Raw genomic sequence first — 13,046 nt, forward strand, 5'->3', positions numbered from 1 at the left:
AAGACCCTGCAGTTGCCACTTGCTTATGTGACCTGAGCACAGGAATGCAGAGATCTGTCATTAGCAGAGTGTGGCTCATTGCTAAACAAGCACGTTCATTTGCAGTTCAAACTGTCTCTGCTGGGATTTCAGAGAAACTAGCAAATATTTCCATTTTCTTTCCTGCCCCTCCTTCAATTTTACCCAATGTGTCACTGCCTTTCGACTAAATCCTTCACTGCTGCCTTGCAAGGAGGAGTTCTGCCAGCTCATCCTGGCTGGCTGTAAGCCCTATCCTTTGCCATTTTAGGTTTAAGAGGGTGATCGATCCCCTGCTGATGCCCTCTCGCTGTATTTCCTTAGGCCATTCAGCTGTATTTCCTTGCCCCACTCACTTTGCAAGGCTTTTTCACAATAGGTGGGGAATAGGTGGGAAAGGAAACTTTTCATCTAGCTTCTTTGAGTGCTGCACGTGATTGCAGCTCCTCTTTCTAAAAAGAGGAGAGGTTTCAGTGGTAACACTCCTTCCTGGAGAGGTTGGAATGGGAAGGCAGGACCCAGGGCATTCCTGCACTTCCAAATTCCAGGCTGGATATGGTGGGCAGCACCTGAGAGAAGACCTACCCCAGCCTGCTCTGCCAGACACCTGCACCAGCCACAGCTTGGAGTCATTTTTCATCCCCCCTATGTCACCCAGCACGTCCCACCAAGCTCCAGACATTCCCTCAATGCACGTGGAGTTCCACACCCTCCCTAATTTGTGGAATAACTTGAGTACTCTTGGCTCTCATGAGCTCATCACATTTATTTATACACAGGGTTAAGACCACGGGCTCAGTGGGCTGTAGAAACCACGTTATTAATTGCACAGTGCCAGATGTGGGAGAGGTTTCCCAGAATGAGTGAAAGCAGGACAGGGGCGTCTGCCCTAAAGTTTTGCAATACAGAGATGAAATCCTGGACAGGAATGTTATTAGACAAAAACAAACCTTCAGGAAACTTACACCTCAGCTCAGCTGCAACCCTATTCTGTACAAGGTGTTTAATTAAACCCAAGCCAGGTCAGGGTAAAGCACTGCCAATGTTGGATGGGTCCTGCTGCTCTGACATCAAATTCCATAGGGCATTTCACCACTGCCCCCAGCCTCGGTTAGGAGACACACATCCACCCCATTGTTTTCTGAAACCTCAGGCTAAATCCTGTTTTGCCATTCTCTCCCCTTTCTCTGTAGGAAAATATCTTGCTTGTGCTTGTTCTGTGGACAGACCTGTGAAACAGTTCTTTTGTTGGCTTTAAAAGCCATTCTCCAGATTTTTTTTCAGGTTATTTTCATTTTTAACCAGCACTTGGATCACAGCCAGTAAGAAACATTCACTTCTTAAACTTTACAGCCTGGTACCATCCTCACCTTCTCCTGCTCTGCTTATCATGGTGTCACTAAGGAATGCAGGGCTCAGCCTGAGAATTCCTGCTGGCAGAGGGGCTTTGTGCAGCCCTGAATCGCCCCCGGGGACGGGGCGTCTGCTTCAGCTCTCTTTGCATTACCCGTGTGAAAAGGCTGACAGGAACACCTGCCTTTGCTAACCACTCCCTCAGGTTGTCACCGAAACTCTCAGAAAAGCGGAAAAAAGAATAAAAGGCGACATGAGAACAAGCCAAAGTAAATCACAAAGGGGAAATCTCTGCCTGCTGTTAGCAGATATTTCAAAGAAACTTGTGAACGAGGACTGCTGCCTGCCCTGGGAAACCTCCACCAGTACCTGGGCAGCTGCCCGAGATGCAGCACCATAGCAGAAATATTTCAGATGATGAAACTTTGCAGCCAAGCAAAGAGCTGGGAAAATACAATAGTCACAAAATCTGAGCAACCAAAAAAGCAGAAACAAAGATGGAAAATAAAAATAACCAAAGCTCATTTCCAAGGGTGCTCTGCCTCTTGCAACAGGTTCTCCGTATGACTGAGAAATCAAGGGTCTCTGGGCAAAGAAAACCTCCACTTCCCTTCCACCTTCACCAAAACAAGCAGCTGCTTTCCCAGTCTGACAGTCTGCTCGACTCAGTCTCCAAAATTAAGTCAGTAAGGATGAAATTATTAAAATTAAGGCAGCTCTTGGCTCACCGAGTTTCCTGAAGTATTTTTTGTAAGATATTAAAATCAATACGATAACCAATAACCCTAAAATAAGCAATGAAAATTCACTGTCTGTAAATACTGAGCTAAGGGCAGCAAACACAAGCATTTAATAGTCCAGGACAAAACCAGGCCACCTCCCTGCTCCTCGGCTTCCCAAAGAGCAGCACCGCAGCCGGCAGCTCTGCGAAGCCAGAGGGAAGGCAGGGTTTCGACCGGCCCGTCTGGAGCTGGGCTTTCTTCCTGCTATACCAAATTCTTCAGATTTTTGTAACCTGTTCCACTTTGCCCTTTGAACCGCAGCGAGTGCAGAGCTCTGGAGGTACCTGCGGGCGCGCACGTGCCGGGCCCGGCTGCCCCGCTCCGCCTGCGCCACCAGGGTCAATGGTGGGATTAGCCCCTCATTTAGGAAACCATCTGTCTTGCCCTAGAGCCGTTCCGCAGGGGAACAACATGTGCACATCGCCCAGCCTCCAAGGGAATGGCTCCAGAGAGTCCTACTGGAAGCCCCTATCTCTGTTCCGTGGATGTTCTGGCGTTTTTCAAGGCTCTCTCCCCACGCACATAATGACCTACACGGTCAGTAGATAAGGTCTGCCTAATGTGTACTTACAGACTCAACGTTTTTGGGCAAGCAAGACCTTTATCTGCACTTTAGCACCGAAGGGAAATGTATAGGTCGGTGCTACCTTCATGTCAGGGATCTGTTTTGTTGCCCCGATAAAGGAAAAACGACTACTCTTCTCCTCGGAAATGTTAACAATTAGTTGTCCTACAGTAGCAACAGAACAAACCACCCTTTTGCTTTTACTTTGGAACAATCTCCATCAACACATCCCTTTCTGGGATCATTTCCCTGACTTTATTCTCTGCTCTCGATCTAATTATTGTTTGAATTGTGGGAATGCTGAAAAACCCAGCTCAGGGCAGGTCCCTCAGCGGGACGTGGTTTATGTTGTCAGTTTTACTTATCCAGCAAAGGATGAGAGAAGTAGCAGGAAGAGAATTCTCCCAAACCATGTGGTACACAGATGCAGAACGGAGAACACAACCCACGCACAGCGGGACTAGGAGAGGCCTCCCAAAGGCCGTCGCACGGGGAGTGAGATGCCCTATGCCCTCTCCATCGGCAGAGAGAATTCCTTCTCTGCGGGAGAAGCAGGTGAAAGTTTCACTTCTAACATATCCTAAGGGTCTCCTTAGAAAAGTAATTTGTCCTGCGTAAACTTTTGCAGGATTTACTCCCCAAGAGCAAGAGTCTTAGAAATTTAAACACTTGAAGCCCCTTATTGGCGCCTAAAGAGAGACCAAAGCTCATGTCAGCAGGCAGAGCCTCAGCTTTACATCATCCTGACCTGCCAACAAAGGACCACAACAATTCCTCTCCCTCCCCCCCGTCGGGTCGGTAGAAGACGTGAGAGTTGGGACTATTGACACTGATCTTTTCCTTTTACCCCCCTCTGCTTAGACAAAGACAGGAGCAGCCCTGCCTGAGTGTTGGGAAATAAGAGCCCTCCCTTCCACCCACCTCCTGCTAGGGCCAAGGGAGCGGGGAAAGCTGCCCGGAGCCGCCCCCTCTCAAAGCTGGATGCGGAGGAGCGAGCCTGGAACAAACCTCGCCTGAGCTTGTGGGCAGAGCTGGGAGCAGGGAAAGCTGGGAAGAGAAGGGAGGCAGTTCACGCTGCCGGCTGAGTCACTCCAAGCGTATAAAAGCAAGGCCGAGTAGTCGGAGCCACTCCGAGCGGAGGCACGAGGCACCCGGACTTTTGGACAGGTACGTGCAAGCGGATGCGGTTTAAGGGCAAGGATTAAGATTAAATCTAAGATTGAAATACAGCAGCCCAATTCCTCCCATCCTCTCCCTGCCAATATGCTGCGGAGCAGGAGATCCAGCGGCTCCGGTGACCGGGAAGCCCTGAGGCTGCTTGGAGCTTGCATGGTTCCGTCTGACAAAAAGGACATAGGCAAACACAGCACATTATGTTGGTGGTCCGTGTATACTATTTTGCTGGTCCCTACTTCAAACCTGGGATGGCAGCAAAGGATAACGGTCTGGGCAAGACTTGGCATCATTCAGGGAACAACAAGGAGCAATTAAACTTTGGAATAAGTCTGAGATATTTCATAATACGTGGGGCTTTGGTTACCACCCTACTCTGTATACTTCTGGACGAAGAATCATTTTGTTGCCAGGAAGTGCAAAAGACAGCTCAACAAGAAAAGCACGAGTTTAGGACTGGGGTTAATTCTTTCCTCTGACACACATTACCTGTGGGGACCTCGCACAAGTAACTAAGGACTTTTTTTTTTTTTACAAAGACCAAAGCAGGGATGGGAGGAGGGAGCACAGAGGGAGCCGTAACATTAAATAACACGTTTCTTGGCACTCAGGCCTTTGGGGCCCTGATCCAGGAGCGTACTCAGCTTCTGACCACTTCCACTGAAATGTGGCTCAGGAGCTGCATTTTCAGTGCATCCTTTCCCAGCAGCAGGGCTGTGCAGCCTTGTCTGTGGCTCTCATCTACCGCAGGGCCCAGCAGACAGGCTGTGGGCTCTGCCAGCTGCTCAGGAGCCCCAAGCCCACTGTGGGGTTCCTCTAGGACTGTCCTCAGAATGGGGCAGAACTGCCCTGGTAGAGCCCACACAAGTCCCTGGTTTTGCTGTTCCAGCTTCTGCTAAGGAAAGGAAAGTCCTTCCTAAAACAGGAAAGGCACTTTTACCTGCCCACTCCAACACAACCCAGCCCAGTCTGGGGTCCTGGGCTTTCAAGTTTAGCAACTCTTCTCTGTCCTTGGATCATTCATTTGCTTTACACCACCTCACAGGAAACAGTCCCTTGCTAAGGCACACTGAACACGGTTGTTTAGGCATCACCCCACTGGAAATTCTTCCCACTGGGCTGGCCAAACTGGACAGCAGGACAACCTGCTGGCAGTGAGGGTCCTGGTGTGGGATACAAACTGGTTCATGCTTCCTGCATGAATGATTGTAGGCACACTTAGACTAAGACTGCATGATACTTCTATCCCCAAGGATTAATGTTTACTTAGGCTTAATTACAGAAGAGCTATTAATTATCACTTATTACTGTCTGGATATAATAAAAAAGTGCTAATAAACTGTTTTTCTTTTAAAAAGTTTTTAGATGACTGGAGAGATTTTAATTTAAATGTTGATGCTTTGTTTTCCCCTCCCTGAAAATAAAAAGGAAACAGATCTTGCAAGCTGCAAGCACCTGGGAGAAGGATGTTGTCACCCTTGCTCATCCTCCCTCTGCTGCTGGGGACCACGGCACATGGCCCCGTGAGCAGAGCAGCATCCAGGGATGTCACCACCTTTTTCCAGCTGGCTCAAGATGACACTTGGGAGAATGTTAATCTCACCAGCATGTCCTGTGAGGATCAGAAGAACAGGACCTGGATCACCCTGCAGCTGACCAACAGCAACCTGACAGAATTCCCCATCTGCCTTCCAGAGGCCCTGGAGACCTTGGATCTCAGCAATAACCTCTTGGAAGAGATGAATGGCACAGAGATATCAAACCTTCCACAGCTGCGTGTCCTCTCACTGAGGCACAACCACCTCTGGTCAGTGAGGTGGGGATCTGAAACCCTCAGCAGTCTCCGCAAGCTGGACTTGAGCTTTAATAAGCTGTCATCTGTGCCATCCTGCCATGGTTCTGCCCTGCCTAACCTGAGGTGGTTGTCCTTGGCTGGAAATCCCCTGATTGAAATCCAGCCACTGGCTTTTTCCTGCTACCCTCAGCTGCAGGTCTTGAACCTCTCTGCAACACTGCTCGGGCAGGATGACAGCAGAGGAATAAGGGACTCTGCTTTTGCCATCAGCACAGATCTCAACGAAGCCATGAACAGTTCTGGAAACTCCATCAATGTACTTGATCTGAGCGGGACCTTTTTTGAGAAAAGTAAGTGTCTCGATTTCCTGCTATAAACACAGGGCTTGGTCAGACTGGGTAGCAAAAGCCTTGCCGGGATGATGGCTCCCATCCTGGCTGAGGCTGGAGTGCAGGGGGAGCACCCCACACTGAAAGCTGCAAAGAGCTGGTCCAGGCATGCAAGGCACTCTCACACAAAGCAGCGTCCCAGACGAAGGGCAGAGACCAAACACCATGAGACAGGACGATTTGTCCCAGTGTAGTCAGCCACCTCCATCCTAATCCCACTGTCTGCTACTGACAGTCATCTCCTTGTCAGCCCTGGGATTAGTTTTGGGAAGCACAGAAGGAAGTTAGTTTCTCTTTCCTGACAGGCTGTTGAAATCTTTCTTTGTCCCCACAGTTACAGTCAGCTTTTAGAGCTGCATTGAAGTAGCACAGAGAGAGACTTTTTGTGCCTTCCACAGCCAGCCGAATACTTCCACTGAGGGGGGAGACAATCCTTGCCCCAAGCAATCCACAGGAGGTTTTTTCCCTTTTGCCCTGCCAGCCTCAGTTTATGCCTGAGGTGTTGAGACACACAGATGTTAGATGCCTTGCCCAGCTGCTCTCAGCCTGGGGCAGGGCCAAGGCCTCCTCAAGCTAGAGGCTTCACTTCAACTCACATTAAACAGCTACACCACCAAATTTCCTCCATGAATTTGCCTAATCCCTCTTGTGGTAGTGAGTTACCCTATTGAGTCATGGAATAGAAAGGCCCTTTCGTACAAGACCTATACTTTCAGTTTCATGCCTCTCAGCTCTTTTCCCTGTGCTAGGAAAAATAAGTGATTTGCCTTTCTTGCACCAGTCAGGACCTTGTAGACCATTTTCCTGAACAGAGAAATCCTTGTTCTTTAATTTCACCCAATAAGAAATCTATTCCACATCTCTTATTTGCTTTGTTGTCTTACTTTCCCCTCTTTTTCTCTGCCCTATGACAGTCTGACCTGCAGGGACTATAGCAAAAATGCATCTGCATGGGTGTTTACACACTGGTGTACGGACTTTTTCCTATTCCTTTCCCAAAGAGAATAGCTGCAGAAGGTGACAGATACTTTATATCTATTAATTCAAACCCTTTTTCTAGACAGAAATCCACAGGAATGCTCTGTTCAGGCAATACGTGTAAATATTTTTCTGTTTCAGTTCAACCAGAGTGGGCCAGAGATTTGACCAACCTCAGATCACTTCACCTGACAAACATGCCACGGTTAAGAAGCCTCAGCAGTGACATCTTCAAGTCTCTGCCTGGTCTCCAAGAGCTGCACTGTCAGGACTCGCGTTCTCTGGGTTCCGTGCAGACAGAGATGTTTGACAGTGCTCCTCATCTGAGCCATCTCTCATTTGAGAAGTGAGTTGGGTTTTTTTGTCCTTCCTCTCATAATACTGCCTTTGCCTCACAGCGCTGTGGTGCCTGGGAGCTGACTTGAACAGTTTGTCAGATTTAGGAAGGAGGTGTGGACTTGCTGTCTTTGCCATGCAAAATCTGTGATCTGGCCTGATAAAGCTGGTACAGCCCAAAGAGGCAGCATGGGACTCATAGCACAAGTAATTGTTGCTTGAGGTTGTATCCATTGTGTTCCCACTCCTCTGCCTTATCTCCCTGTCCAATGGATGAATTCACCCAGCCTGTTTAGATCAGCACAGATCCACTGAATCCTGCTTGTGATAAAGACCAGGCTTCCAAGGGCAATATCCCATCAGAGGAGAAGCAGGTCACTGAGGGTTCCCTGCTCTGCAAGGATGAGTGCTGACAGGTCTCCAAAACCTGCATCTCAGAAGCAGACAAAAATCCTGTCCCTCCCACTTTTAGTGTGAGAGTTTAATATAGCTCCTTGTTCATCATTAGTAAAAGCAGTATTTTAGTCCTCATTCTAAGGGTAGCACCTCTTGGTACATCACATACCTGAAATACTAAGAGGGACAAAAGTCCAAAAGTGATTTATCAAAATCAGAGCACGTGAAGTGCACACAGAGCAGTCAGCATAAAGGAAAAAATCTGGAGAGCACTTTGAAACATTTTTATAATAGCGACCCAGATATAATCATATCAGAAAACAAGCACTAGATCACTGGCTGTAACTAGAAACCAGTTTCAGGAAAATAAACCCATACAAAGCAAATATCCTATGGATTCCATCCCCCCTTGTTTGTCCTACTGAATTTACACAGCACTTTTCAACACTTGCAGGAATACCAGTTCAAAGTGCTAAAAATCATGCCTAAACTTAAAGGAATTAAAGTCCTAGAAAAAAGAGAGCATCTTCTGAGCATGCAGGGTGGTGGGTTTAATAACTGGTTACTGCCAGGGGGACTGGGAATATTGCTTTGTGCCTTACACAACACTAAGGGTAAGGGATAATATGCGAGCTCCAGTCATTGGAAGGTAGCTCATCTTTTTTTAATTATTGCATTTGTCTTCTTGTAGCTGTAACCTGAGTTCCTTTAATCCTTGGAACACCAATTCATCGGATGGCATCACCATCAACTTGTATGGGAATCCTCTGCTGTGCAACTGCCAGCTCTCCTGGCTGCTGTCCAAGCCCAAGACAGTTGTTCTGCAAAAGTAAGTGAGCTCAAGGAGATCAAGTAATACTCTTCAGAAACAACTTCACTGTGCAGGTTGTTTGGGGACCATACATTCACCACCATTCACTAAGTTATTCAAATTCCTTGTGTGTTTTTCCCTTCCACAAGAAGTAGAAGTGCAAAATAATGTCCTTTTCAGGGACAAAGCATAAAGTGTTATTAACTGTGGATTCTGCTTTAAGGTGAGAATATTTTCTTTCTGTTTTAGACCATATTTCACATTTTTCCATATTACTTGAAGATAGAAAATGAACTGTCTTGAAGTGCCAGCAGAAACTGGAAAACTTAGAATGATCTTTAACAAATTATTTTCTCCTCACCCTGCTACTTGCAAAGCTTACATCACCACCAGCAGTCAACAAAACTCCTTGCAAATAGCACCATTTCTCACCTATTGTTTTCATGCTCCCCTACAGTTTTACAGACTAATTACACCAGTTAAAATAAATATTTGCATATAAATGGTCTCTCTTCCTTTTCAAAGGCCACCAAAAAGATTTGTCATCAAATCTCTCTGAAAGCAGGGAAGTAGCTTGTTGAAAATAGAGTTTTACATCGGGACTGGGCTTAGCAATTGCATTCTTTACCAAAACTTCAGTCTCTGAGTAAATAAAGAATTCGATGTTAGTCATTTAAAAGTCCCGCCCCACCTCCAGCTGCCTAAGCCAGATGGATTAAGAATTCCGGGAATCCTGTTACAGCTCTCTGCATGTGTTCCCTTGTTACTGCTGCATTGAAGTCTGACCCTTTAAGACAAGTTGAATCTCGATGCCCTTTGCTTAAGTTCACAGCCATTGTTGTACCAAAGGACACTTCTCCTCGGGCATAAGATATCCCTGCACCTTACAAAACCAAAAAGCCAGTTCCAGCTACATTCCACAGTCAGTGCTGTGGAAAGCTGCCTGGACTGTTAAGACAATCTAGTTTTGGTCTAGATTTCACACTCTCACCAACATAAAGATTGCTCTGACAGCAGGTCACCAATTCCAATCCAAGCAGCCTACAGAAACCTGTAATGTTCTTCTGGATCTAAACTATTCTGGTTTCCCTCTGCAGGGCTTGGGAGACTTTTTGCACATCCCAAGAAGATTTGGGCAGACCTTCGACATCCTTTTCACTGCTGGAGCTCTACAATAAATGCCAGTCAGAGAGCAATGTTACACAGTCCAATTCAAACACAGCCCTTCCTGATCGTGATGCTTTCAACTTCACCAGTGATGATGCCTCTGCTGTAGTAACAACAGACTCAGCTCTATTGACCACAGATTTGACTCACACCAGCTCCCTAATCCAGAGGGATGTGGTGAGCACTGCAGAATCCAACCCAATGCTAACCAAAGACACCTATACCAGCTCCCTAATCCAGAGGGATGTGGTGAGCATGACAACATCCAATCCAACAGAGCCCATCCTAACAAAGGCCAACAGTTCCTCCCACAAGGTGGAGGCAGTTTCAGAATCCACAAGCAATACCCCTTCCTTGGCATCTGTAACCTCCTTCCCAGTTTTTTTCGCAGAACTTTTTGCTCAGTCCCCAGAGCACAGCTCCACAAGTCCAGCCGGAACAAGTGGAACAGAACAGCTACAGAGAGGGCTCAGAACAACCGACACAACATTCCCCCTGGAAGGGCCATTGAACCAGAGCAACAGTGATTATTCCGCTGGAGGAACAGGAGTCCCCCTCACCACCAACCACCACACTCACTCCTTTACCACCCATGCCAAGGAAGGTGCCCCCCAAACGAGCCTCCCACAGCTGAACTCTACAACGAGCAGTGCCCACTCAGAGCCATCACCACATTATACCGATGACTACGACTATGATGAACAACCAAAGGAGGAAACCCCAGTGCAAACAGCCCAGGTTGCCTGTGACTACAATCCTTGCAGGCACCTGCAGAAGCCATGCAGGGAACTCCAGAACATATCCCAGTGTTCATGTCCTGGCACATCGAGGGAAGATGAGATTCCAGACCCACCCAGGCTCAGAGAGGTGATTGAAATCACTGACAGCTCTGCACAGATACGCTGGTGTGCCCCATATTCAGTTGTTCACAGCTATGAGCTGATGCTTCATGCCCAAGACAATGAGGACAGGAAGTTTGTCATGGACAACATCTACCCCACGGCCAGGCAGTACACTCTGTACAACCTGCTACCATTCACCACTTACCATATCTGTGTGACAGCCTCCAACAAAGCAGGGTCAAGCCAGACAACAGGCCAGGAAATTCCAGGTAATTCGTGCACCAGCTTTAAAACAAAACCCAGCTACAAGTATGTTTTTGCTGGTCTGTCTGCAGCAAGTGGACTCTTTCTCATTACCACAATTATTTTGTCTGTATGTCTGTGTAAGGCATGTAAAAAGCCTCAGAGTGAGCATTATGGCACACACTTAGTCTCCTACAAGAACCCAGCATTTGATTATCCCTTAAAACTGCAAACCTCTAATTAGCTCTGGGTGATTGTTCTACACATTCAAAATTCACTATCTCCATCACCTTGGTGTGTTTTTGTGAGATTCTGACAGTGTCCTTCAGCAAAACCATAACCCTGACATTTCTAAGGGAGAGAAAACCACCAAAAAAAGAAAAACTAATAATGAAGGCAGTCAACCAGAAAAAAAGTCTTTGGAGTCCTCTTCTTATGCTAAGCAGCAGCAAGCCTTGACACTAACTTTGAAAAGTTGTTTTTGCAATCACCTACAAATAGAGTAGCATAAATTTCACACAGTGAGAAGCTGCTTGGCCAGCTGTCTGCCTCCAGTATCCCTCATGAACACAGTCAGATGAGAGCTGTAATCCAAGGTGCATTAGGCTTAGCAAGACGTACTCTGCTTTTATTCACACAGCAAAGCTGGGGGTTCAGTTTTTTTAAAGGTATTATCCATAAAGAGTACAGCTGAAAAGAGTGAGTGGGCTCAGTGACAAGATGTTGTGCAGATCTAACTCATCTAAGTAAATGTAGTGGATGCAGATGATCAACCTAACTTCAGTTCAGGAAAAAGAAACATGAAATTTAATTGTAGAAACTGATTGTGCAGGATCTTTAGGTTAGGGGCAATTGTTTTGTTATGACTTTTTATAAGGTTGTCCACAGCTGAGTCTCCTGAATTCTTCCCCAAAACAAGCTCACAGGCAGTGGGAGGTTTGCAGTACAGCAGTGACCCACAGAAGGGGGGAGGGGAGCATCCTCTCCAAATTTTAACATTTGCTTCCCAGTGGATTTTAAGCAGAGAGGATGTTCCATCCCAATCATCCATCCCATCTACAGATTTAGCAGATGACGATTTACCTCATACAGAGGCAAAAAGTCAAGTAATGAAGCAATTTACTGTGCAGCTGAGGCTTGAAAAACCTAAATCCTCTGCACTAGCAGCAGACAGTTCTGCAGACACCTTTCAAATGAACTCTTGGGTGCCAATTTCTGTACAATAATAGTAAGAAATGCTGACAATCCCAACTTTGAGCTTGCCATTGGAATCCAAAGAGGTGTCCCAATCTGATATTTCCCCATAGGCAAGTTCCAGGAGCTGCCTGTTCCTGCTGTACAGACACGATGCATAAAACCCCCTGAACTCTGAGGGGAAGGTGCTGAAGTGTGTAAAAGAGTCTCTGTTGCATTCTTTTGGGGTTTTTAATGTTTTCAGTATTACTGAAATAAAAGCCACAGAGCTATGTTCTGATTTTTTATTAAAGACATGGATCTTGGTGTTGTCTTTACCATCTACAGTGTTTAGCCTGAGAAATTAACTCCTTTTGTTGTTTTGGAATTAACTTTCAACATGTAGTAAAGAAATGTTTTTATATTGGTAGATTTGTGTACTCTGATGTCCCAAGAGCTTTCATTTTGTAATTGGCAGAAGAAGGATTGCTTCTTGGCACCATTATAGGCTTGCAGTCCTTTCCTGGGAATTTGTCCTCTCCCCAGCACTGCACTGGGAATGACACCATCACTGGACCGATGCAGATCTGCCATGTCTGTCCCAAGTTTACCTGATTCCCATGACTCAAACTTATAATAGAAGTGAAATGCAAATTAAGAAGGCAGGATGGGTCACCTTTCACTTTGAAAATCTCCTATTTTCACATTCTGGTAGTTCAGAATTTTCTCTGTTTGGACCTAGGTTTTTATACTTATTTCTGGCCTGGCTTCTCCTGCATTTTCTCAAGGATTTAGTGAGCGGGTACATACGATTGTCATTTGAAGTGAGCAAGTGAGCCAAAGACTCATTATCTCAAACTGGGGCAGAGATCATACATTCCCTTGTGCTTGTACAGCATAGTTCTAGGACACCTTGACTGGGGTGATTTGTTTTACCAGAAACAAAGCAAAATACAAGATCTGTGAATAGCAATTTATATTGTCTTGAAGATTAGCTCCAGAGAAGGGCAGGAAAAAAAGATTGC

At 46.4% G+C, this 13,046-nt stretch overlaps 1 protein-coding gene across 1 annotated transcript; it reads left to right on the forward strand.

The window, feature by feature from the left end:
• Positions 1 to 3,764: 3,764 nt before the first annotated feature.
• LRRN4 (leucine rich repeat neuronal 4) lies at positions 3,765 to 11,701 on the forward strand. Its single transcript, XM_021540175.3, has 5 exons — positions 3,765 to 3,885; positions 5,320 to 6,036; positions 7,195 to 7,399; positions 8,477 to 8,614; positions 9,694 to 11,701. The coding sequence occupies exons 2-5, from the start codon at positions 5,358 to 5,360 to the stop codon at positions 11,090 to 11,092; spliced, it is 2,421 nt and encodes an 806-aa protein (XP_021395850.1). The 5' UTR covers positions 3,765 to 3,885; positions 5,320 to 5,357; the 3' UTR covers positions 11,093 to 11,701.
• Positions 11,702 to 13,046: the final 1,345 nt, after the last annotated feature.

Source organism: Lonchura striata, chromosome 3 (genome assembly GCF_046129695.1).
Source record: "Lonchura striata isolate bLonStr1 chromosome 3, bLonStr1.mat, whole genome shotgun sequence".
Taxonomy (NCBI): domain Eukaryota; kingdom Metazoa; phylum Chordata; class Aves; order Passeriformes; family Estrildidae; genus Lonchura; species Lonchura striata.

Bases quoted from the DNA above. Each gene is read 5' to 3' on its own strand.
- LRRN4 (XM_021540175.3), top strand. From the start codon at position 5,358: ATGTTGTCACCCTTGCTCATCCTCCCTCTGCTGCTGGGGACCACGGCA. The intron at 6,037-7,194 runs GTAAGTGTCTCG...TTTCTGTTTCAG, and splicing joins CGGGACCTTTTTTGAGAAAA to TTCAACCAGAGTGGGCCAGA. The intron at 8,615-9,693 runs GTAAGTGAGCTC...TTCCCTCTGCAG, and splicing joins AAGACAGTTGTTCTGCAAAA to GGCTTGGGAGACTTTTTGCA.